Source organism: Schistocerca cancellata, chromosome 4, assembly GCF_023864275.1.
Source record: "Schistocerca cancellata isolate TAMUIC-IGC-003103 chromosome 4, iqSchCanc2.1, whole genome shotgun sequence".
In the NCBI taxonomy this organism is placed as follows: domain Eukaryota; kingdom Metazoa; phylum Arthropoda; class Insecta; order Orthoptera; family Acrididae; genus Schistocerca; species Schistocerca cancellata.
In genome coordinates, this window is record NC_064629.1 from 580,353,759 (window position 1) to 580,381,302 (window position 27,544).

General features: G+C 39.1%; 1 protein-coding gene across 1 annotated transcript in view; it reads left to right on the plus strand.

Moving 5' to 3' along the window:
* Nucleotides 1-27,544, plus strand: part of LOC126184333 (cullin-2) — a 184,818-nt gene that overhangs the window by 17,027 nt on the left and 140,247 nt on the right. Inside the window, exons 3-6 of the mRNA XM_049926709.1 lie at nucleotides 2,476-2,676; nucleotides 10,015-10,121; nucleotides 11,976-12,157; nucleotides 15,439-15,605. Coding sequence (XP_049782666.1) covers nucleotides 2,476-2,676; nucleotides 10,015-10,121; nucleotides 11,976-12,157; nucleotides 15,439-15,605 — 657 coding nt within the window. The remainder of the gene's footprint in view (nucleotides 1-2,475; nucleotides 2,677-10,014; nucleotides 10,122-11,975; nucleotides 12,158-15,438; nucleotides 15,606-27,544) is intronic.

The window sequence follows — 27,544 nt, forward strand, 5'->3', positions numbered from 1 at the left end:
GATCACATACAAATCTGATTTAACAAGAAATCTGTGAAATGGAAAGGTTGATAGCTAAAAAGTATTTCCATGAGAGGTAATGAGTGAATGAGACTAATACTCTGTGTCATTCACAGTGGTTTCCAGAATGTGGATGTAGATGTAGGTTTACCAGAATTTGGCTTGAGGCTGAATGTGAGAATTGGCAAAACACTGAAACTTTTGCAAGATTAAGTCTGTTAGTGGATAAGTTAACAACATGTTGCAAATTTTTGGGGTCCTTTTGGATTTTGGGAGGAAATTTCTGGGGACATGGCAGATGGAAGAAGTTAGCAAAGTAGTATCTGGGTGCAGTGAGGAGCTAGTGGGGTAGATCGGTGGGGGATTGGGCGGGGGGAGGTGGGTTCTCTGAAAATAACTTGAGTATTGTTAGATAGTACTATTTTTACAGGCTCTGTACCCACAATCACTTTTTTTTGTACAGATGGGAAAGTATATACTGTATCCTTACATACAGCTTCTTCTTCATTGAGGGGAAGATGGGTTCCTACAAGACAGCCTGCTCATATATCATCTGAAAGTGTTCTTCCTAACTACTAAAGATTGTAAACACCTTGTGAGGTCCCAGGTCATACTGATATCTTCATGATCAGGACCCAGGTCTATTGTGTTCTGATCCTTTTTCAGTGCCTCCTTCATGACTATTGATCATCACATTTCCAGTGGCTACAAGAGAGGAAAATTAAGGCTGAAAAACCTGTCTACTGTGAGTTTGTTAAAGGTGAATCTCTGGCTTTTATTGTGGAAGTATGGCAAAAGGAACACAGCGTGCTGTTTTAAACAAATCATTCTGTCATTCACCTTAACATTTTATGGAAATAATGAAAACTGAAATCTGGATGGTCAGATGGAAATCTGAACTGTTGTCATTTTGAATATGAGTTCAGTGTCATACTACCGCACAACCTCGCTCAATCCAATGGCTCCTTAAAAACCTTGGTCTATATAGTGGCAACCAATCACCAATAGTATTTACACTTTGATACCTGACATCCTTTCCACACTGAAAATTCTCTCTCACAGTCCATCTGCAGATCTGAGCATGTCTTGCAAGTATGCTCAAGGTTTTTCCAGGGTCTTCGTGGACAGGTGCTCCACCTCTTATCAAAGCTACAACCAGATCTCCCATGCAATATTCACGCGTACACCTAGTACTCCCAGAAACCCCTATGAACCAGCTAGAAAGAAAGCCCCTCTAACTAATTTATATCACCCCATATTGAGAGCAACTTAACTACTGGACTTCGGAGCTTCCTATCATTGTGCCTGGAAATGGGAAACAGCCTTTCATACAATCCTCCCCATCTCTCCCAAAGTGGTTTTCTACCATCACCCTATTTACAAAATATCCTGGTCCAGTCTTATCCTCTGAATACTCCCAACTCTTTGTCACATATCACATGTGATGTGGCCATGTGAAAGACCCAGATGCAAAGATGTATCTTATGCATCCACCTGGCACATCCTATTCCAGTCCTGTCACAGATGTACCCTACCTCCTCTGAGGCAGACCGCCTAGGAACACAGTTATATTGTAGAACGCTTGGGAACGCAGTTATATTGTACACCGCCTGCGAACGCAGTTATATTGTACACCATTTCTACTGTAATTTCTGCTTTTATTGCAGTATCACCACCAACCAGTTGTCCGTTCGAATGAGTGACTTCCACTAAACTGTGGCTAAAGGCAGCCACCGGCACAGGATGTCACTGAGCACAACATGATCTCTCAATTTCAATGGTTACTTCATAACCTGTGTCATTTAGCTCATGCCTCCCTTCCATCATCGCACCACTTTCTCACCCCTCACCTCCTACACCCCTCCCTCAATACCAGATGATAATTGTTCCTCCAATCCCACAATTTCCATGGTCTCAGTTTCTGCCAGTCCCTGTCTCGTTCATCTTTGCCCCCATTTCCATCCTCCTGCTGCCGTATCAAACTAATATTACCAGCATGATTTTCTGATAAACAACCTTTTCATGTACTTCTGAGAAATATATTTAGTACTTCTAGTCTCAGAATTATGAACTCGGCTGTTTAATATTAGAAATGGTTTGTCTAACCCTGTATTTTCCCGGAGCAGCATACCACATTTTAAGCATATGCATACTTGAAGCACACAATGCAATTGTAGCATTGGAACAATTTCTAAGTATTCCTCAAAATTATCCAAATTTACTCAATGATATTTTCAGTAGGTTCACCGATGTTCCATATTTTAGATGATTATGTAATCACTGCCGTAGAAACTTTACGTGATATTTTTGATCAGTATTAAAACCCACTGGTTATGTGTGTTGACTGTGATTTGTTTGCTGGAGCCATGTTTTCTTCAAATATTTTCATATTTTTCACAGGCATGTAGATATTTTATGTTGAGATTGTTTGTACTCATCTGCTTACAAGAATAATATTTTTTCTGTTTGTTGCAGTGATGTGTATTCACTCTGTGTTGCGCATCCTGAACCACTTGCTGATCGTTTGTACCTGGAAACAAAAGCTTTTTTAGATGCCCATGTCAGATCTCTATTGGAACAAGTGCGAGCAAATGGTGAAAACAATCTTCTCAGAGCATACTATCAAGCTTGGAGCCAGTATAGTCTTGGCTGTCTTTATCTGCATAAATTGTATTTGTAAGTTAAATGTATTACATGTATCAGCTTGGGTAGCATGCATGTTTAACTGTTTTTGAAATAGTCCAGTATTAATGAGAGCATCAACAGTATTTCATTTATATCATTTAATTTTCTAATATGGCAGGTATTTGACTTGTGCTATAGAATTGCTTTATTAATTTTGCAGAGCTAGAGAATACTTAACATGTGACAACAGCGTACATTACCAGTAAATATTCCCATTAGAATAGCGACCAGGTGGTGTGATAATGAGACTATAGTAGTAACAATGCTCATCAGAGATAATATTGTTAAGACACAATGGGAAATATATCAGTTGACTGGAGCTGATTGTGATACACAAGCACAGTCAGTTGCCTCCCTTTTTGTGAGCTAATGAGGAATATTGACATTTGTTTTCTTGTCATGTTCGATATGCAACAACTAAATATATACTAAGTAAAATGGTAGCTAATGTAGCACTGCTATTAAAAAATGGGTTATTGATTATTAGTCAGAAGTTAAGTAAAATTGCTATAGGAAGAAATTAGATGTCAAGTTTTAAGTGACCTTTCAAGGTCATGTTATAGCCACTGAACTGACAGAGAAGCTCATGGTGTTTTTGTTTTATCTAAAATTGTTCTGTGCACTGAAATCTGTATCCAATTGTTTGCTGACCTTACCTGTAGAGAAATAGTAACAGGAGTCAAAAATGTGTGTTGAAGAAATTCTGCTAGGATAGCATATTTAGTTACAGCTCTTCATTTTTGCGACCTTGCAAACATAGTTAGGACTGTTTATTGATAGCTTTCATCACTGGTGGGGCAGTGGGTTACGTATGATATGTGTGCTTGTTGAAACCTGTACAAGGGTAGTGAAATATTTTGAAGCGAGAATACCGTTAGCAAAATATCGTTCTTTGCCTTGGCCATGTGATTTCCAACACTGCTTAGCAGTTTTGCTTATGAAGTTTATTTTGTATCTGCCTCTGGAGATGTTGTTATTATGTTGCTTGCTTCTAAGGTTATCCATTCAACCAAATGCATGCCTCAGTCTGAGAGATAGTAACACAGTGTCATTCACATATTGTTATAATATTTGTCATTGAGCAAAGCCAGTTATGGAAATGTCCCTTGTGTAGCCGGCCTGTGCTTTCAAATTCTATTGAGATAGTTCTATATTCAAAATTTTGTGTAAATGTTACAAATTCAATCACATCTATGGGTGATGTTAACATGCTCAAGCTGGAATTAACCAATTAGAATCTTTGTGGGAGAAGAAATTTTCATAATTAGTTATTATGCAGCTTAAGGAGGATGTGTATCCACACACAGTTGTTGATCACTAGACTGTGTGCTAATGTCTTGAGTTAAATTTTGGACTTCTTCGCATTGTTTCATGAAGTGATGACGTGACATTAATACTGATTTACCTGTCTGATGGGAATATTAAACTTGATGGCTTCATCGGCACTATTTGAGAGGAGAAGAATGTGTCAACTCTGGTTTCACTATCTCTATTTTATTCCATACTCATCCAAGACAATGCAATCACTGTACAGAAATATCAGTCTCACACTCAGCTGCAGAAATTGGGAATGGATGTGGTTAACTGTGCCAGATGTGGAAGATTGCTGGAGTGGAAGAGATCCCACAAGCCAAAGGATGTATTGATGACTATAATATGTTGCTATTCTTCATCTAATGGGATCTGTAAATAAGCATCAGCAATGTCAATCTTAGACAAATATTCACCGTCGACAAGCTTTGTGAGGAGGTCCTCTGGACAGGGGATGAGGTAGGTTTCGACATGTGCCTGGGCATTGATTGTTGACCCAAAGTCTGCACAGAGCCAGAGGAAGCCATTTTGTTTCTTAACCGCCACCAGGGGTGTGACCTAAGCACCATTTTTGACAGATTCAATTACTCCCAGCTTTGTGCCGGTGATAAAGTTAGAGCTTAACAGCTTTGCATAGGGAGACCTCAAGCAGACGTACCTGATAGAAATGGGCTACTGCATCTGACAGAGAGATATATGCACCTCAAAGTTTGTTCTGCTCCCCAGACCTGGTTTGAACAGGCATGGAAGAGGCACGAAGGTTGTTTAGTTCCTGGAAGGGAACTGTGTCTGAGATGACCTGAACTTCAACTATAACCCAAACAGTGAGAAGGCACGCAGGCCAAAAGTGTTGACAGCTGAGTGACTGTTCACAACAAACAGCGTTATCAGCCATGTAACCTTATTGTAGGCTGCTGTAGTTGTGAATTGATCTCTGAGGGGAATTGAGCTGTCACCATATGCAACCAATTGGGGGGGGGGGGGGGGGGGCAAGGCTAACACTGAGACACTGGGTAACCTTGATGATTGTTGGGAAGTTTACCAGGAAAATCGTCACTCCTGTGTCTGCTTGGAAATGAATGTCTTGACGCACAATCGTGAGAGCAGTAAACAACTGGGTAGTGGGAGGATTGCCCTGGGGAACAATGGCTTGGAGTTCATGCACCGTCCCTTGATGCGAGTGCAAAGTGGAGTTGAGTTCAACTGTCTTGATGCTTGATGGCAGACAGTTCAGAGATGCCCGTTCTTTCCACAGAGAGTGCAATGTGCCCAGTGATCTGGACAGTCTACACATTGATGCATCGTGAAACAGTTGGTATAAGGTGGGACACTGCTGCTTATGCTGACACAGTGTGACTGGCTGCTCAGAGGCCAGTGAATGTCTGAAAGTGACAATCACAACAATGCCATCAGGAAAAGAATTTATGAGAATTTCGACCTCTTGGTGGCAGTTGAACCGCTGCCACTTGGAGACGAGTCATAAGGTGTTCATTTTCCACCTGCATAATCTCAAAGGATTGTGTGATTTTCAAAATATCATTGAAGGAAAAATTGTCCAGCGTGAGGGCAGCTGTGTGTACTTCCAGATCTTGGGCCAATTGAACCACAATGTCTCGAATCAGGGAGTCTGCATAAGAAGTTGTGCAATAGAGATTTGCGCAAGTGAAATCACAACAGTGACTCAATCCCTGCAAATCCATCACATGTGAGTGGAATAACTGATCCGGTTGCTTACAGTATTGATGGAACTGAAGGTGTGACGCAGCCACATGGAAACATTGTGAATAATAGTGAGACGAGACAGCAACGAATGCATTTCCTCAACTGTGAGTGCAACCAGATTTGAGAGGGAAGCCAACTTCTTTAGTAAGAAAATTGTCTGCGGGGAAGCCCAAGAAAAGAAAAGCAATCATTGGAGAGCATCATCAGAAACCCGAGAAGCGGTGAAGTGCAACTTCAGCTGCTGCAAATACATGTCCCAATATTCTTTGGTGTTTTTGAACAGTGGAAACAATGGTGGGAAGGACTCCACCTGGGAAGTAACCACAACCTGAATGGATTGTGAACCCTAAACCTACAAGTGTTCCGATAAAAGCTGAATTTCCTGAGGTAACAATTCAGTTTGCTGTTGGAATTGGTGCTGCAGCTGCTGCTGCAAAAGCAGCTGTCGCTGTTGTTCCACAACTTTCGCATCCATAAGACACTGCTAACCTAATTCCTCATCGCCAGTAATAGTAACCACAATTGGACATGGCCATGAGACACTGGCAGATCGCTCGAGGACGTAGACAGTAAAGTCGCTAAAAACACAAAAGACAACAATAGCAATGGATGAACAAGAACATGACAGAGTGACAAGTCTGGAGTGTAAACCAAATCTAGAGCCTAGACATAATAATATCGAGAACCAAGAAATGGTGAATACGAGGAACAGTATGAGAGTGCAATCGGAATATGATGGAGGTCCGGGCCCATATGGTTCTAGCTTTGTAGAGTGGTCACTCGTTTCGATAGCCTGGCCCTTGGGGCTGGGCTTGCACTTAATGCTGAGATAACGACAACAGTAGTGCTCGTAAATATTAGGAGCGCTGCCTAGCATCATACAGCGGCTTACAGAGAATATATATAGATATAAATGTCATTTGGTCTGTGCAGTGCTCCAGCCCCCTTTGAATGATGATGGACAATCTGTTTCAACCATCTAAACTGTGTTTGCTTCCTAGATGACAATGATGTTTTCTTGAAGTTGTTTGAAGAGTATCTGAATTGTTTGACTACTATGTGGAAATGTGTGCCTGACACAGTTCTTAGCTTGAATTCGAGAAAGTGCTTTTTTGTCACCTAAGAAATAGAAATCTTTGGATACATAGCAAACAGAAACAGAGTTTGTCCTGACCTAGAAAAAGTAATAGCGCTAAAAGATTTTCCAATTCCTTGGTATATTTGTGATGTGAGAAGCTTCCTCAGAATGTACTCCCACTTCAGACGCTTCATAACGGATTTCAGCTGCAAGGCACGGCCACTGCAAGAACAGCCGCTGGGAGACAATAAATTTTCTTGAAGCGACAAGCAACAGAATTGTTTTTGTATCCTTAAAGAGTCATTGCTATCTTGACCAATTCTTGTACTTTCTAATGGGCATGCCAAGACAGCCATACACATTGATGTTAGTAGTTATACGATAGGTGCAATTCTAGTTCAATCCAGGAATGCAGTAATAAAGGAGTGATGACTTACACATTGAGAGTAGTCTGAGTCTGAGAAGAATTCCTCCACAAATGTATTGGGCAGACCATTCATTGTTATGACTGACCACCCTTTTTTATGCTGGCAAACCTAAGGATCCACCATGATGATTAGCAAGGAAGGCACAGAAGCTTTAGCCACATCACAGTAGTACACAGAAATGAACCCAAACTCATGGATACTGTCTGCCTTTTGTGGAATCCATCCATTGTGGGAACAGTTCAGCACAGGTGTTATCCTAGTCATTCCTGCACTAACAAATGTTGCATCCAAACAGCGGGAACATCCATATTTACTGAAGACACCATAGAGAAGAGTGAAGGTATCAAAGGAGAATTCAGACCAATAGATGGCACATTGTATAAAAGTAATTATGTCCCAGTGGGACATAAGTGGTTGCTCATCATCCCAGCTCATTTACGGGCACCCATACTGAAAGATTTTCACTATGGTCCAATATCAGCTCATCTGGGATATATGAATATTCTTGATAGAATCAGAAGCAAGTATCATTGACTAGATTTGTACCCATCTGACAGACATTATGCAAGCCTCTGTCGGGAATGCCAGCATTAAAAATGAGCTGCTTGCAATGGCTCCATTTCACTGGATTGGATTTGACTACTTGGGGAGGTTTCCCAAGTCGGCAAATGGGATAAAGGAATAGTAGTGTGCACTGAGTATCTAATCTGCTATGCTCTCACCAAGGCTGTATTACCTGCCAAAGCTCGAGATGTTGCTGGGTTTCTTGTTGAAGACATAATTTAGAAAGCACTATTTATAGAGGTCTCTGATCGTGGAAAACTTACAATCAGTACTGGTGTCAGAAGGCACATCACTATATCTACAGGATGCCAGCTGCCCATCAACTGAAAATAAATGGCATCACTGATCATTTTAATACGATGTTGGTAATTACGCTTTTGATCTATGTTGACATCGAACAGAGATACTGCGATAGGATACTGCTTGTCATGGTATTCACAGCAAAGAACTACTGGTTTCACACTGCATTCCATGATTCACAGTCTAAAGGCTGAAACAAAAATGGATACTTTGTTTCCATTTCTGTCTTAAAATGTTCAGGATGATTACATCAAACAGCTTATCATCAGAACTGAAGAAACAAGGCACTTGGCTGTCATGCGAATCCGGATACTGAGGATAAGGACCATGAACGGCGCAACACAAAACACTGACTTGTAAGCGAAAATCCAGGTGACATAGTGTGATTGTTACACCTGTGCAGAAGGTTGAGGTACTAGAAAAACGTTTAAGCACTACATTATCCTGCACTGAAAAGTACGTCACTTATCAGACATCATCTGTTACGCTGAGGATGGCGATCCTACACCAAGGAGACAACAGAACAAAAATGGCTTCCATGTCCTCAGCATGAAACTGTTTCATAGTCCTGAGGCACAAATCAACAACTAGGGGTTCCAATACAAGCAACATGAAGACCTGCCTAATGATAATGGTGCTTTGATGGCAGTAATTCAATTTGAAAATCGCAGAAATCGTGAAAATGTGACAACACAATGATAACATGAGGATCCATCAGTGCTACCCCACGAAGTGCTGCTGAGTAGATCTCAATCTTGGAAGTTATAGTCAACAACAGCAGATAGCTGTCTTGCAAGGAAGGGGAGCAGTGCTGCATGCCTTGCTTCGTATACCATGGTGTGGCAGTTACAGCCATTGAATGGCATTATGTAGGTGACCAGTCTGATTCTCGCCTCTTGAAATAATTTATCATTTAATGTTTGTGATTTATGAAAGGTTTCAGGTATTAATTGTTCATGGAATATTGGACTTTACTGCTACTGTGAGTACTGTGGATGCAGATATAGGAGCACTCTCCACTGAGACAAGTAGTGTGGCTCCATCTATTCTTGTGTGTGCTCAATAAATGTGCTTTCAGTGTGAACTGTTAGCTCTTTTTGGCAACCCTGCTCTTTTAACTAGTACTGGGTGACTGATTCTATGTGACGGTATTGAATACATCAATAATGAAATTTCAACACAAATGAAACAGGCAATAGAATACACCATCTGACTGAAAGTATCCAGAAACCCCTGTGTAATGCAAAATTGGCCATTCAATGTCATGAGAGGTAGACCCAATAGTAAAATAGGAGACAGCAAGTACTGTGTTGTCAGTACAGCAGCAGTACCAGCAGAATGGGTCGGTCAGGAGAGTTTAGTGATTTTGAACATGGAGTAGTCGTACATTTACGATAAGTGTGCTAATATTATTGGAGTCGAATCTGATGTTGGGCTAATTCAGTTTAGGGGCAGCTATTACATGCTGCCAGAGTGTGGAATGCTTGTAAATAAATCAGCTACCCACATTTATGTGCAGTTCAAGCTTACCTCAAAATTTATATCTAATATCTCTCTTACAGTTGAAAGAAAAAAATGATACTAATTCTTTTCGTAATTATCACTAAGTTAGTAACCATGTAAGGAAAGGATGGCGTAGAGAACACTAGGTAAAGTTTAATCTCTGTTACAGCAGCAAACTTCACTCTCTAGTAAGGGATCTGCATAGGTAACTGAGATAGGGGACCTATGAAATGCAGTCAATTGGGTTAATGATTATCTGGCATGGTGGTTTAGTGTATCATAAAGATTCATTTTTTGTGGATGGCAAATCCATTAGATATCTTATTTCATTGTTGCAATGTAAATGGCATAAACAAGGTATTGTTATCTTTGTTTCTTGTAGAGTTAAATTTGACCACAGTGTTTCTTTTCTCTTTTTCCCAGGTACTTGAATCAGCAACACATCAGGAAACAAAAACTGTCAGAAGCTGAAATAATATACGGCAATCTTAGTGCTGCACTGCAAGAGCAGATGGAAGTTGGAGAACTAGGTCTGAAGTAGTTTCCTTTGCATCATTAATTTTCCATATCTGTTAAACTGGAATACCTGGTGGTCGTATAATAATAATAATAATAATAATAATAATAATAATACTGTACTGGAGAATGATGAATACAAATTATACTGGAACAGAACGATTATAACAGATAAAACAACAACACATAACAAACCTGACATCATACTCACCAATAAAAAGAAGAAATTAACACAACTAATTGAAATATCCATACCCAACACAACAAATATACAGAAGAAAACAGGAGAAAAAATTGAAAAATACATCCAACTGGCTGAGGAAGTCAAGGACATGTGGCATCAGGATAAAGTCGACATTATCCCAATTATACTATCAACTACAGGAGTCATACCTCACAATATTCACCAGTACATCAATGCAATACAGCTACATCCAAACATATATATACAACTACAAAAATCTGTAATTATTGATACATGTTCAATTACCCGAAAGTTCCTAAATGCAATATAACATATACCATACAGTTACAAGGAAGTCACGCTTGACCGAGGTCCGCGTCACGTTCCATTTTTAACCAGACTTAAGTCTGAGAAAAAAAAGTCAAAAAGATAATAATAATAATAATAATAACAATAACAATAATAATAATAATAATAATAAAGTGGTGTTGTATGGCTGGACTTTTTTTTTACAACAGTTCATTTCATCATCTGTACCATTCCTTCTGGTATCTGAGTTTTTCAGGTTCTCATGAATTGCTCCAAATGCACATTGAGTACTTTCATAGCAAGGCTGTAATTTGTATGTAATCCCATTCTTGCAGAAATTGAACCAGAGTTCCAATAAAAAAGAAGAAAGAATCCTAATGAGTGCTGTATGTAGTCATAAAGTATAGCACGTTCTCTGTGTGTAGACACTTTTTTCCCCACCATGCTGTTCCACTTACTATTTACCGAAAGAAAGTTGTATATTGTATAATTTCTGCTTTCATTATCTTTATGTTGTTGTGAAGAGTGTCACATAGCACTTGTTTTTCTCATTTAGTTATTTCTGCACTGGTTTTCGGCTCACCAGATTTGTTGAATATAATTTGTGCAAAAGTATTCTACCAGCAATGACTGAACCTTAATTATGAGAGATGATGAATAGACCTAATAAAAGGACTCCTACTTCTCTTAAAGAGTACTTGCTGATTTTACTGGAATGACAAGTAGGGATACTGCGCAATAAGTTTAGTTTCGGTGCAGGCGACAAGGGGGCTAAGTCCACTGTTGTTTTGTCTCCCTGAGTAAATTAAGTCAAATCAATACGAGATGATGATGATGATAATAATAAAAATGAAAATAATAAATTTAATAACATTTGTTGTGTATTAACAGGCACATTCTCAAGTGTTCGTAACAGCATCATATGGACTGTTTGTGGCTTCAGATCATAAAACAGGTGCTATAGTTCAGTTCCACCACTGCAGAAACCACAATTTCAAATGTGATTTGACAATTTTGTTTCCACAGTAGTGGGACTGAACCATGACATCTCTTTTATTATCTGAGGATAGCTGGTGATGGCTAAAACCACTCATTTAACTTTGAAATCAATGTGATTGTGTTGCACAATAAATTAGTTTGCAAGCAATTGCTGTGCATCTCCAGTCTGATCTCATTCTGAGATATTGTTCTTTCCAAAACTTAGGTAATGATATGGTGGGCACCTTTAGGAAAAAACATAGCTGATTTTTTTTTTTTTAATAAAGTGCAATGTATAACATTTAATAATTTTACAGAGACCAATTAGTTATCTTTTATACATAAAATATTTTCTTCATTATCTTGTCCCAATGATTGAATTTTGAAAATGTTTCAGGTCTTGAAATTTGGAAAAAGAATATGATACAACCATTAAAGGATAGTTTGGTTAGTCTTCTTTTGGAAGGCATACATCAAGACCGTCTAGGAGAAGGTAATCCAAATTCAACAGATATCATAAGGGGCGTGATACAGTCTTTTGTCAGTGTTGAAGAATTCAAGATGAAAGGAAACCTATGTGTGAGTAAACAAAGTTAGCACTGACTTAGAATTTTCCGATCTCTCTTTCCAACATATTGTCAAACAATGGAAAGTCCAGGTTAGAATATGAAAAATTATGAAAGGAATAGACTGCTACTCACTGAAAAAATGACACTTTGAGCTGCAACCAGGTACAATGATAGGACTGTTACACACTCACTTTTGGCTGAAGCCTTCTTCAGAAAAGAAAGGAAAATGCACACATTCACACAAGAAGGCACACCTCCCACACACACGACTGCTATATCCAGCTGTTCTGACCAGACTGCTTTGGCAGTGTGCCTGCTTGTGTGTGTGGTTTTTTTTTCCCCTTTCTTTTCTGAAGAAGGCTTTGGCCAAAAGCTCAGTGTGTAACAGTCCTTACATTGCCCCTGTCTGCAAATTGACATGTCAACATACTATCAGATACTTACCAGAAAGCTAATTTCTTGTTACAGATGATGATGATGATGATGATGAATTGTTACATATTTTGGTAGTGGTGTTGGGGTTTTGCCATTTTTGCTTGCATTAAGGCCCCATTGCTAATTTCAGAAATGGGGTTCATTTTAATAACCTTTTATAAATTAACTGAACTACATAATAGCTGTTATTTCCCAACAGTAATTTCATGTGTTGTTTCAGTGAACATTTTTACATAATTATTGAGTATTGTAGTGTTTTTATAATTATATTTGAATAACCCATTTGATACACTATAGTTAGTTATGCAGCTTGCTGTATTTAGTCTAGCTCAATGGAATGAGCCATGCAGTTCATCACTGACCTGCCTGATATCATTCTGAATGGAGTTTGCAGGGCCAGAACCTTAAAAGTCTTGTGGCTGGCAAGCCACTCACTGCTTTTATGTGACTCACTGCATTGTGCACTAAGGTACTCAGCACTCCAGCTTGTTGTGTATATTGTAATCTTTGAGCAATATTTCTACTCTCCATTTAAGTCATGCATTTTCTTTTTTATTATGAAGATGTGCGTTCTTGTTATAAGAATTACGTTGTGGAATGACTTTGGAGGTTAAAGCAGTTTGTGATGTCTGGAAAATTTCTTTCTATCAATTATTCTAGCACTTGTTTGGTTTTGTTACTTTGAGACTGTACATTTACAGAAGAAATAACTAAACTCTACAAATTTCCACAGTTAAAAAAGTACACATTTAGTCATTAAGAAGTATGTCTGTTGCTAATTATCAAACTCATATGATGTGCAGCATGAGTAACACTAGCACTGCTATAAAGCATACTCATTTCTTTTTTTGAAGTGTTTGGTATGTAGGTTTGTAAATACAGTTTATATATTATATTCTGTGTAAACATTTGTTAGAAAGAGTGCCATGTGGGATGAGACACTATTTCCACTGATAGTATTATTTTCATATGTTTTGAAGCAAGTATTCTTGCAATTAGAAATGTCACACCTGTAGGAAAGTTGCTTCCTTCACTTATTTGGTCAATTTTGATGTAGATATACCAAGTGTTTTGTCATGAACATTGTAAGGAAAGTAATGGACAGCAAGTGAAAGAAGCCCATGAACCCTTGCAGCTCTGCCTCGTCTATTTTCAATGGCTGACTTGTCTTAAAAATTTGAGGCTGCTGATGGAAGGCAGTTCTAAATGGCAAGACATGTCTTAAACAGCCTTGCTCCAAATTGAGATGAGGAGAGGAAGGGGTGAGGATATGACATGGTTTGGTCCCCCCACACCTGACCAGTATCCTCCTTTTCATTTTCCTACCAATTTATAACAATGTCTTTTTTCCAATATAAGTTTTGATAGGGGTTTCTACAATGGTTGCCATTTTTAACACCAGATATACCTTAGATCATACTGAAAGGAAACTAGTGTGTGCCATACTTTTATGCATTCATGTTGCTTAAGCAGTGTTGTGCCTGTTCTCTAATAAATTGTTTACATGATTCCTGTCTGCTAGGAGTATGGAGACTCATCCAATGTGATGAGAAAATGGCCTGAAATAGACAGTCAAAGATATTGGTATGCTGAGATGTTGCTCTTTTATCCAGTGATAGTATTAAATGTATTAGGTACCACTGAGGCCTTTGACTATGCTATCCATATGTATATTGAACAGCAATGTCTAGTGGTCAATTTAAACAGTGTTTATGATCTGTAAACTGCAGGGAAGAAGTCTATATTCAAAACAAAACAAAATGTCACTGAAAAGAATAGCATGCGGAGAGCTCTTCTCCACTTCACGTGTTAGCCATTTTTTGAGGCTGCACCTACAGGACCAAGGAGACAGGACTTTGTATGAATTACATTTCTTCATATTTTGTGGTGTCACATTCCAGTTGTCTCAAAGAATGGTATGAAACAGGATTGCCTTCCACATTTAGATTAAGTTCGTTGCTAGTGATTTGAAGTTTGTCTCTAAGAGTACTAAGTGTTTTGTGCTACAAAGTACCCTAACAAGATAAAACTTTCTACATCATTTTCCTTTGCATTATGCTCAGAAATACTTTTCACTATTGAATCAACCCTTGTTTAAACAGATGTCTGTATTGAACAATGGAAACTCCAGGATAAAATACAAAAATATTATGAAAAGTGTCAGTTGCTACTCATCACATAGAGGAAGCAATGAGACACAGACATTCACAGTGAAAAGACTGCTAAACATTAAAACTTTTGGACAAAACACCTTCTTCAGAAACAGGAAAAAACCACACACACACACACACACACACACACACACACACACACACAAGAGCCACATTATCCCAGTTGACTCCATTGTAACAGCACTTCAGTAACCCACCTTCACCCACCCCCACCGCAGTTCTTACATTGAAGCCAACCCTTCCTCCTCCTCTTCATGCAAGCTTCTGTTCTAATCTCCCCATTCCCCCAACACAACTAGACATAAAGAGAATTGTGTAGTGTTTTGCATTGTTTTATTGTTATTGAACATTACAGTCAGTAACACTCACTATGCACTTATGTGAATGTCTTCCATTTTTGACAAAACTTGCATGCAGAAAATGCGTATTTTCCTTGCTTGGGTGAAAGCGTTAATTGTATGTGCAGAACAGAACAGAAAAAGGCAGAGTGTGGACATTTAGTAGGATCAGTCGTTGATTCCTAATGATGTAAGGAAATTCTGTAGTATGACCTCTGTCTGTGACTACTGTAGAACTGGCAGTGTTGACATTGAGAGTAGGGCAACATGATCCTATGTACATTTTGTTTTTGTATTTCAACAAAATTTATGATTAAGTTTTTAGTCTTTAATTTTTTTTATTTCAGTTATATGAAGAAATATTTGAGACACCTTTCCTTGCTGCTAGTGGGGAGTACTATAAACTTGAAGCTAGCAGACTACTGCAGACATGTGATGTTTCATTGTACATGGAGAGAGTCACCCTTCAGTTGAAGGAAGAAACACTTAGAAGCCAAAAATTCTTGCACTGCAGGTATTCTAAAAAAACATTTTTGTATATTTCTACCATGTACAGTGAGAATAATAATTTAATATAGAAAATATCTGAGCACTGTAGAGGAATTTGTATGTTTCTGCCCACAGTGTGCTAACAAAAATTGTTAGCTTTGTGTGAATTTGATTTATTTGTATGTTTGTTTATATATACACTGAGATGACATAAGTCATGGGATAGCAATACGCACATATACTGAAGTGTCAAACAAACTAGTATAGGCATGCATATTCAGATATAGAGATATGTAAACAGCCAGAACATGGCACTGAAGTTAGCATAAAGTGTCTGGCACAATTGTTAGATCAGTTACTGCTGCTACAATGGCAGGTTATGAAGGTATAAGTGAGTTTGAACGTGGTGTTATAGTTGGCGCACAAGCAATGGGACACAGCATCTCCGAGGTAGCGATGAAGTGGGAATTTTCCCATGCGACCATTTCACGAGTGTACCGTGAATATCAGGAATCTGGTAAAACATCAAATCTCCAATATTGCTGCGGCCAGAAAAAGATCCTGCAAGGACGGGACCAATGACGATTGTAGAGAATCATTCAGCATGACAGAAGTGCAACCCTTCTGCAGATTGCTGCAGATTTCAATGTTGGGCCATCAACAATTGTCAGCGTGTGAACCATTCAACGAAACATCATCAATATCGGCTTTCTGAGCCGAAGGCCCACTCGTGTACCCTTGATGACTGCATGACACAAAGTTTTTCGCCTCACCTGGGCTCATCAACACAAACATTGGACTGTTAATGACTGGAAACGTGGTGCCTGGTTGGACGAGTCCCATTTCAAATTGTATAGATTGGATGGGGGTGTACAGGTATGGAGACAACCACATGAATCCTTTGACCCTGCCTGTCAGCAGGGGACTGTTCAAGCTGGTGGAGTCTCTGTAATGGTGTGGTGCGTGTGCAGTTGGAGTGATAAGGGACCTCTGAAATGTCTATATACAACTCTGACAGGTGATACTTGTGTAAGCATCCTGTCTGATCCCTGCATCCATTCATGTCCATTGTGCATTCTGACATATTTGGGCAGTTCCAGCAGGACAATGAGACACCCCACACATCCAGAATTACTACAGAGTGGTTCCAGGAACACTCTTCTGAGTTTAACCTCTTCTGCTGGCTACCAAACTCCCCAGACATGTATATTATTGAGCGTATCTGGGATGCCTTGCAACATGCTGTTCAGGAGAGATGTCCACTCAATCATACTCATATGGATTTATGGACAGTCCTGCAGGATTCATGGTCTCAGTCCCCTCCAGCAATACTTCAGACAGTAGTTGAGTCCATGCCATGTCACGTTGCGGCACTTCTGTGTGCTCGCAGGAGCCCCTACACGATATTAAGCAGGTGTACCAATTTCTTTGGCTCTTAAGTGTATAAGCTGTAGATAGTTGTAGCATCACATGCATGAGGTATAAAATGGCAGCGCATTGATGGAGCTATCATTTGTACTCAGGTAATTCATGTGAAAAGGTTTCCAATAGGATTATGGCCACATGACAGAAATTGACAGATGTTGAATGCAGAATGGTTGTTGGAGCTAGATGCATGGGACAGTCCATTTTGGAAATCATTAGGGAAATCAGTATTCCTAGAGCCACAGTGTCAAGAATAGTAAATTTCAGGCATTACCTATCACCATGGGTAATGCAGTGGCCGATAGCCTTAACTTAATGTCTTAGAGCAGCTGCGTTTGTGTAGAGTTGTCAGTGCTAACAGGTAAGCAACACTGTATGAAATAACACAGAAATAAATATGGGATGTACAACGAATGCACCTGTTAGGACAGAAGGTGAAATTTGGCATTGGTAGCAGACGACTGATGTGAGTGTCTTCGAAAACAGCACATTATCACATGCAGCACCTCCCCTGAGCCTGTAACCATATCAGTTGGACCGTAGACGACTGGAAAACCTGGTTTGGTCAGATGAGTCCCAATTTCAGGTGGTACGGGCTGATGGTAAGGTTCAAGTGTGGCACAGACCCCACAAAGCCATGGACCCCAGTTGTCAATAAGGCACTGTGCAAGCTGGTGGTGGCCCCGTAATGGCGTAGGCTATGTTTATGTGGAATACACCGGATCATTGACTGGAAATAGTAGTGTTCAGCTACTTGGAGACCATTTGCAGTCATTCATGGACTTCATTTTTCAAACAATGATGGAATTTGTATGGATGAGAATATGCCATGTCACTAGGCCACAGTTGTTCCAGATTGGTTTGAGGAACATTCCGGAGAATTCGAGTGAATTATTTGGCCACCCAGATTGCCCTACATGAATCCCATGGATCATTTGTGGGACATAATCGAGAGCAGATTGTGCACAAAATCCTGCACCGGCAACACTTTTGCAGTTATGGACAGCTATAGAGGCAGCATGGCTCAATATTTCTGTTGAGTCCATGCCACTTCGTGTTGCTGCACAATGCTGGACAAAAGGAGGTCCAAAACAATATTAGATGGTATCCTATGACTTGGGTCACCTCAGTGTAATTTTTTTTTTTTTTTCTTTTGGGGGGGGGGGGGGGGGGGGACGACATGAAGATGCCTGTGTGACTCATCTGATGATTTTGTAAAATTCTGCTTGCAGTTAATCATCACAGTCACATTCAGTATGAAACTCCAGTTTACCACCTGTACATCAAAGTTGTATGCATTTTCTTTTTATCATACATTTATTGTTTCCATATTCCTTTCCTGTTCTTTCTCACTTTCTATCCTGCTATTTCTTGGTCTTTCAGTTTTCTGTAGATTGACTTTCTGTCTATCCTGGTGTTTTCATTCCCATTCCATGCCCACGCCACAAAAGTTTTAATCAAAAATAAAAATAAAAACTTTAATTCCACCCCCTATTTTGTTTCTCTGATGTGCAATTTTCTCCCTCCTGATCTTATCGTTAATATTTATTAAGAACTTCAGTTTGGCAGTTTGGTTTTTGCTTTGATCTCTCAACAAGTGCATGTCCTTAGCTATTAGTTAATAAGTACCATGAAGAGTGTGTTCTGTACAGTTAATTTCAGATTTCCTGGTGTTTTTATGTACCAGGAAAGCCATCTTTCATTTGATTGTAGAACTTTTCTAAATTCTGTTCTGTATTTCCCACAAGTCATGAGATTATGTCCTTTGCTAACATACTTTAAAATTATTTTAGGTTTGAGACTAATTCTAGCCTCTTACCTTAAGTAAGATGTAATCTGTTCCTTTTCCTTTTTGGATTATGGTCATTTTCAGTTGTTAGGTTGTTCATATTTTTCAATAACACCTTTTAAAGTGTTTGTTCTAAACATACATTCTTAGAACTGGTGCTTTTGATCCCACATATAAAAGGTTTGTGTGTGTAAGTAATGGGCAACTAGGCTAAATAAATCTGCTGTATGTGTTTTATTACTCATTTCAAAAAATAACTAAAGAATCACATCATAACTAAAGCAAACACAAGAATTGTCATGAATGTTGAGTTTGTTGCTACCACATTAATAATATTAGGGCAATGGGTTGTGCTGTGAATATGAGAGAAGATAGCTTGAGTAGTCAATTTGGGTGAATGGCATGGGACACAAGTTATTGGAGGAAATGGAGTGAGGATCATTATGGCATTGTGAAGACAAACGAAGCTAAAACTGAGTTGGCCAGGAGATTCATTGTTCATTTGTCTGGTGCATCTAGTCATAGCAGCAGTTTCTGATCACGTGTTTGTCTTCCAGAAGATTTAGTCAAGGGCTAAGATGACCAATATTTGCTATTATAAACTCAAACAAATAAAACTGGAATTCCATCCTGTGTTTGCCCTTGCTGCAGTCACTGCAGAAGGCTATATAAGAATGGTATGCCTGCCTGCCAGCCAGCCAGCCAGCCAGCCAGCCAGCCAGCCAGCCAGCCAATCAACCAACCACCTATGTAACATTCTCACCTTAGATCAAAAGGAAGCATTTGCAGTCAGCATGCTAACATGTACAAGGACTAAAGATCAGTAGGCGGTTTAAGTCTTCAATTTGAAGGCTAAAACCCCTTTTTTGCTGAATCTCTGGAAACCCAAATGTTTTTTCCTTGAATAGGGGTTTTCCTTAAATGGGGATACAGACTGCATGGAAAGAGTGATCCAGAATCAGGTTTAAGTGAGATAAGTGGTATTAAGTTACATAATTACCAATATCCTGTGCTACAAACTTAAATGCAGTAAATATACAATTATTACACTTGACACGGAACACATCCTTTATTTTTTTTTAAATGAAGAGCTCTTATTTGTTTTATTCTTCCAGCATATTGTAGCGAATGAAGTTGTCGCTCTAGCTAGTCAATATAAGTTAGAATTGATTCATCTACATTAAAAGAGGAAAAGAAATTCATGACACTATTAGTTCTTGCATAGCAGCAGTGAAACTTTAAACAACGCCCTCCTCTTCTCCTTCTTTTTCTTCACTGTCACTGCCAGCTCCTATCTGTGTTTCTTCATAAGCACTTCACTTGCATCAGTCTCCGACATGGAAGCCAGGACATCACCACCACCACAACAGTGTCCTGCAATGCTGCAATGGAAATGCTGTCAACAACAATGCTGTGAAAGCAGAGTTACTAAAAAAAGCCTTTCTAAATTCCTTCAGCAAAGGAGATGAAGTAAATATTCCAGAATTTGAATCAAGAACAGCTGCCAACATAAGTAACTTAGAAGTAGATGTCCTTGGAGTAGAGAAGCAACTTAAATCACTTAATAAAAGCTAGTCTTCTGGTCCAGACTGTGTACCAATTAGGTTCCTTTCAGAGTATGCTGATGCAATAGCTCCATACTTAACAATCATGTACAATCACTCACTCGACAAAAGATCCATAGCCAAAGACTGAAAAGCTGCACAGGTTCCACCAACATTAAAGAAAGACAGTGGGAGTAATCCACTAAATTACAGGCTCATATCATTAATGTCGATAAGCAGCAGGATTTTGAGACATATATTGTGTTTGAACATTATGAATTACCTCAAAGAGAATGGTCTATTGACACACAGTCAACACGGATTTAGAAAATGTCATTCTTGTGAAACACAACAAACTCTTTACACACACGAAGTGTTGAGTGCTGTTGATGAGGGATTTCAAATTGATTCTGTATTTCTAGAGTTCCAAAAGGCTTTTGACACTGTACCACATGAGCAGCTTGTAGTGAAATTGCGTGTTTATGGAATATCATCTCAGTTACGTGACTCAGTTTGTGATTTTGTGCCAGAGAGGTCACAGTTTGTGATAAGTTGTGAGCAGAGGGGTCATGTAGTATTTGATGTTGCCTAGACAACATGCAACACTGGTTTTTAAGTGATGGTAATTCATCTATAATGTGCAAATACTGATATGTTGTGAATACTCAGTTTGAGCTTAAAATATGCTGTAGGTATTTTATTTGTTCATGGAAAAAGATTATTGAGATTACATTTTGGAATTGCCTTACTTAATTTTGTGAAAACTGTGTGCAAGCTACCAAGTGATCCTATGCCAGCGACGATGAGCTCATCAAACTATTTAACACATTTAAGTATGATTGGAGTTGTCTGTTTCAAAAATCTCTGAAATATGGGGACCACACTTGTTACCCTAAAGCAAAGTCTAGTATATTTATATAAGTGAGAAGGTGTATTCAGAACTGTAATGCATTGAGAGTCCTTTTCTTGAGGGAATTGCATCTGAAGACTAATTTTCAAGAAAATTTTTAGAACCTTTTATTCTAAAATTAGCATTTCAGAATCAGTAATGGTTTGCATTTCTATTTTATCTCGTGCGTTAATAGTGCCTTTAAAATCTTCACAAACATGTGAAGAAACATTCAGTTTCCATGGGGGTTCTGCATACTATCCAACAGATGACTGTGATGAAAGTTGAAGATACCACTCTGCGTAAAGCTGGCCTCATGTGTGAATAGGCCGGATGACACAAATCCTGGAATTGTGGTTGCCTGTTGAAGAAACCAGTGACAGAACTGCCCCTGATGTGAGAAGTCTGTCGCTGGTAAGCCCTGCGCACACTGTAAGTGATAAGGGTAGTAACAATTCTCATGGAGAATGTTCCATACGGTAGTCTGCCTTATCCTGTACTGGTGGGCCAACTGCCTGGTACTAACACAGCAGTCGCCTTCTACAGCGTTTATCACATTTTCCTCCAAGTCAAGTTTCCTGCTTCCTGAAATGACCCTGTCTCAGACAAATGATGAAACACTGTTGCAAACACTGAATGCTGTGGTGTTTGTCTGTGGGGGTAGGTCTCCTGATACAACCTTACTGCCTGTTGCCATTTACCTTTCAGTAAGTAAACACCATGTCGGCAAGCTGTCACTTCGAATACAGAACCATTGTGTACAATGCTGTATCACATCCACTACAAGGTGAGTCCCCAAGAGAAGTGAACTGGACACAACATTACCAATTATTATGGCAGGAGAGGGTGCTAGGGCATGATGTATGGGGAACAGTACCACCCTCTAGGAGGAAAGCGTGCATACTGCAATTGTGGCTGCATGGTACCGTATTAGACCACAGTCTTTGTAACAAAGTATGATCAAATAAATGCTCTCTAGCATGAAAACATGCATTTCTGAACATAAGTTCATAAAACCTTTTTGTTCCGTATCCTCTCAGCGATCAGTCCCTAGAGTTTGTACACGGTGGAGGGTGGGGGTGGGGGGGAATCACTCTGTGTATTCCAGACACAAGGTGTCTGAACTTTCCTTTTCCTGGCATCATTAGGTTACTGAAGGAAACTAAGCTAGGACTTGTAGGAGACATTGGTGGGGCTCCTAAGTGATAATATGTAGGCTCCTGTACCTACTTGAAATCTAATTTCTTATCTACGTGATGTAGTCTTAAGTTATTGTTGAGGCATTGTCTAGTGGAAAATGGTGTCTGCAATTCACTTACTCTAACCCGTTTTCTACTTCTTAGGTCATCATGAGGTAACTTAAAATTGTGAGGTTGATTTTAAATACAGATTTCAATCGGAAGAAATTGTTATATTTGAAGAAGAAAACTGATTTTGCTGTTATAATTATCAATGTTTTTACTACATCCATTGTTTAAACTTAACACGGGATAAAAATGAAACTTCTTTTGTTCATTTTAAAAAATAGCTACCATCCTGCATCACACCCTTACAGATTTCTAGTATTTTCAGTTTTTCACTTATCCATCTTTTTCCCATTGTATTAGAAGTATCACGTCGAACAAAACAGGGATGATTTTCTGTTAGATAGTGCTCCATCATTTCTCATGTGGAAATGATGTAATTGCCACAGCTCTTCTTTACTGACCTGCTCATAATTTTCCACAGTACTTACGATGATCATATACACATCACTTTGTGTCAAAGATTTGTTAATGTCTTTATAATAGCAATAAGAGTTTTATTCAATAATAAAGTGCAGGTTTTTAACTTTTTTGCAAGTGTTATTGAAATTTTACCAACCTACGGGTTAGTGCACCACTTTGTTTTGCTACTGACTGGTTTTTGTTGGCCAGAATATAGATGAGAGCTGAAGGCAAAGAATTTGGAGAGTACATCTACATCTACATCTACATCCATACTCCGCAAGCCACCTGACGGTGTGTGGCGGAGGGTACCTTCAGTACCTCTATCGGTTCTCCCTTCTATTCCAGTCTCGTATTGTTCGTGGAAAGAAGGATTGTCGGTATGCCTCTGTGTGGGTTCTAATCTCTCTGATTTTATCCTCATGGTCTCTTCGCGAGATATACGTAGGAGGGAGCAATATACTACTTGACTCTTCGGTGAAGGTATGTTCCCGAAACTTTGACAAAAGCCCGTACCGAGCTACTGAGCGTCTCTCCTGCAGAGTCTTCCACTGGAGTTTATCTATCATCTCCGTAACGCTTTCGCGATTACTAAATGATCCTGTAACGAAGCGCGCTGCTCTCCGTTGGATCTTCTCTCTGTCTTGTATCAACCCTATCTGGTACGGATCCCACACTGCTGAGCAGTATTCAAGCAGGGGGCGAACAAGCGTACTGTAACCTACTTCCTTTGTTTTCGGATTGCATTTCCTTAGGATTCTTCCAATGAATCTCAGTCTGGCATCTGCTTTACCGACAATCAACATTATATGATCATTCCATTTTAAATCACTCCTAATGCGTACTCCCAGATAATTTATGGTATTAACTGCTTCCAGTTGCTGACCTGCTATTTTGTAGCTAAATGATAAAGGATCTATCTTTCTGTGTATCCGCAGCACATTACACTTGTCTACATTGAGATTCAGTTGCCATTCCCTGCACCATGCGTCAATTCGCTGCAGATCCTCCTGCATTTCAGTACAATTTTCCATTGTTACAACCTCTCGATACACCACAGCATCATCTGCAAAAAGCCTCAGTGAACTTCCGATGTCATCCACCAGGTCATTTATGTATATTGTGAACAGCAACGGTCCTATGACACTCCCCTGCGGCACACCTGAAATTACTCTTACTTCGGAAGACTTCTCTCCATTGAGAATAACATGCTGCGTCCTGTTATCTAGGAACTCCTCAATCCAATCACACAATTGGTCTGATAGTCCATATGCTCTTACTTTGTTCGGTCTGATAGTCCATATGCTCTTACTTTGTTCAATAAACGACTGTGGGGAACTGTATCGAACGCCTTGCGGAAGTCAAGAAACACGGCATCTACCTGTGAACCCGTGTCTATGGCCCTCTGAGTCTCGTGGACGAATAGCGCGAGCTGGGTTTCACATGACCGTCTTTTTCGAAACCCATGCTGATTCCTACAGAGTAGATTTCTAGTCTCCAGAAAAGTCATTATACTCGAACACAATACGTGTTCCAAAATTCTACAACTGATCGACGTTAGAGATATAGGTCTATAGTTCTGCACATCTGTTCGACGTCCCTTCTTGAAAACGGGTTGACAAGGTTTTTGAGATAGCCTGTAGGCAAGGTTTTTGAGATAGTCTGTAGGCAATATCTTAAGAGATTTTAAAATAATGTGCAACACCTGTGCAGCAAAAGAAGAGCTCTAATAGTTAAAGTGGTATTCACACGGCTGCTTCACACATCTACCATTACTAGTTGCGCAACTTAATTTGCTACTCCTCAATGTTATTTCAGCTCTGTAGATGGCAATTGTTTTCAGTCATGTAGGTGGTGCTACCAGCATCCTTTTACATGTTGCAGTAAACTGGCACCAATGCTGCTAGCTGTCAGGGTTCTTCTTTCACCGAATGAAGTATAGTTAGGTTACTGTTTTGCGTAGTCTGTCTCACTCTTCAAGTCAGGAGCCTGTACTCAATGCGACTCTCGACTCATATATAGAATTTTAAAGAATATTCTATAACGGGGATGGCCAAGAATTCTGCACACATGCAGTGCCCTCATTCATGTGCACACTATACCCACTATTGTGTCATGCTGTCTGAGCAGGAAAAGGGGGAACAGTAAATGTGCTGCGTTTGGATGGCAATCTGATCATATGAGGAACGCTGCAAGTCTTACACGCTGCTTTTTTTTCATCTTTCATTACAACATAGACCAGAAACAAAAACAATCCATTATTATTTAATTATTTTTGGTACGCTGGAGATATAGTAAAAGTGATATCTAGTAAAAAATGTCTGCATATGAACAGACCCAGAAGCTTCACATATTATTTTCACTAGTGTTGACACATAATCATGACTTTATTAGTTTCATAATAAAAGACATTTCTCACCCATATGTTGCCTGAAACATTGTATCACATTTGCAGCCTTATTATGGAGATAGAAAAACTCTTCCCGATGAAAACAATGTAGAACTCTGGACAATTTTATCATAATATAATTTGTCTTTTAAATGGGAATGGCATTGCATTGCAGGCCAATCTGTTCCATCTGCACATATATAGGGGCGCCTTCAATTGAAATTGCAAACAGTCTCAAAAACAGATGTAAAAGTGACAGTGTCCCCAAAATGCTTCGAAAACTATTCCTGTAATTCAATCTACATCACAATGTATTCTTCAAAATTGAAGCTTTGTTTAACACCAGTGAGCTCAGGGAAATATACATTTTTTTGTCAGAAGTTCTCTCTTCCACAGTGTGATTGACTTTTTAAATGCATCTCCATCAAATCAGAAATAAGTTGTTTCTAACCTTGCAGTGACTTACTGTTAGTGTGCAGTCAAGTCCTCTTAAATTGAGAGGTCTACAATCCATTCTGGGTATTCTAATTTTCATTCCTGCTTTCCTTTTTCCACCAAAAACTCAACAGTAGCAAGTCTTAAACTGAAAAATCATTCCAGGCGTGCCCCTTGCCTTAACCAACCTTCTTTGCTGTCACGTATAATGTCTCCATACTCTTTGTTCAGTTCCATCAAAAACTGTTGCAACTGTCGATGAAATAATGCTTGTGACTCCAGAAAAGTTGTTGTGTATACCATCAGTTTTATCACATGGTCCATGCCTGCTAATTTAGCAAAACTGCTTGAACAGTGAATCCAATACAAGTCACCTTTTGATTATTGTAACTTTTTGCTCTTTCATTACCAACTAAATATTTCAAATTCTTTTTACATAGCATTGAAATGACGTTTTGCAGTACATTTGTGGCACTAGTCAATGGGAGTAGCTGCTTAATAGATATTGAGAATTCTCATCCTTCCCTTCTGTGATTCGCATTAATTTTTAAAGGTTGGGATGATAGATTGTTAGGTTCTTTCTGTGATTACCATTCATTTTTAAAGTTTGGGATGATAGCTTGTTAGATCCCTTCTGTGATTCGCATTAATTTTTAAAGGTTGGGATGATATATAGCTAGACTACCTCTTTTTGTGCAAAGAATCACTGGATGTATAAACTTCCTTTACACCATGAGTAAATAGTGAAGGACAAACAGTGCTGACACCACAATTCTGCTGAACTGAAGAAAGTTGGGCTGAGCAATACCAAATGCCAGAGAAACAGTGTTGCATCACACTGCTAAATGAAATGTCACCCTGTACTGAGTAGTTCCAAGAAGGTCCAAGCGAAGCTGAGACAAGCTAAGTTTCAGACCACATGGGTGCAATATGTGATGCACCTGTGAAGTTTTGCATATCGTGCCAGTCCTATTCTATACTGCATGTGATGGTCTGTAAGTATTAGAAATTTGGTAATAGATAACTTAACAGAATTGGTTCAGAACATAAGTTAGACTGCAAACAATACCTCTTCTGAATATGTGTTGTGACTGTATCAGAGCAGGTACTGAATTTGTAAGGTTGTGTGCATTGATAGAGAGGGCTTATGTGCAAGAGAAATCACAAAGGCATTTATGACTGAAATTATATTCAACTTAAAATTCATTTAACTGAATGTAATATACTTTGTTAACACTTTGGTACCTGAGCTGAGTAGGGCAACCTGTGGTGAAAAAACGTGACTGTTTTCAGCTGTAGTAACTCTCAGAAAATTTATAGTTAAGTAATAACATTTTCATTAATGAAAAGTTTAGGCTTCCTAATTTAAATTTGCTGGTAATTCTTTGCTCTTGAATTGCTATGTACTTTTATGAACTGATTTTTGGTAACATAGACTTTTGAGGGGCTTTTGTGGAACAAGTTTCCTGTTTGTGTGATGCATTTTGAAGCACTGTAATTTACACAGTCTGACTTTGCACTCACTACACATGTATCTTTGTGCCATGTTTCTCCAGTCAGCTTCTAGCTCTTCTAAGATTATGCTGCCTTGTTTCAGTGAGGACAGCTCCCTTCCTCTAGATAGCGTGTCAGTGGGTGAAAGGGATTTCATGCTTTCTAACTTACTTACTCTCTGTTGGGCATACAGGTTACTTTGTCGCTTCATGTTTTTCATCATCGAATTTGGAAGGAAATTTGAAAAAAAAACCTGGAGGTGCACTTTTGTCATCTATACTTAATATTACACT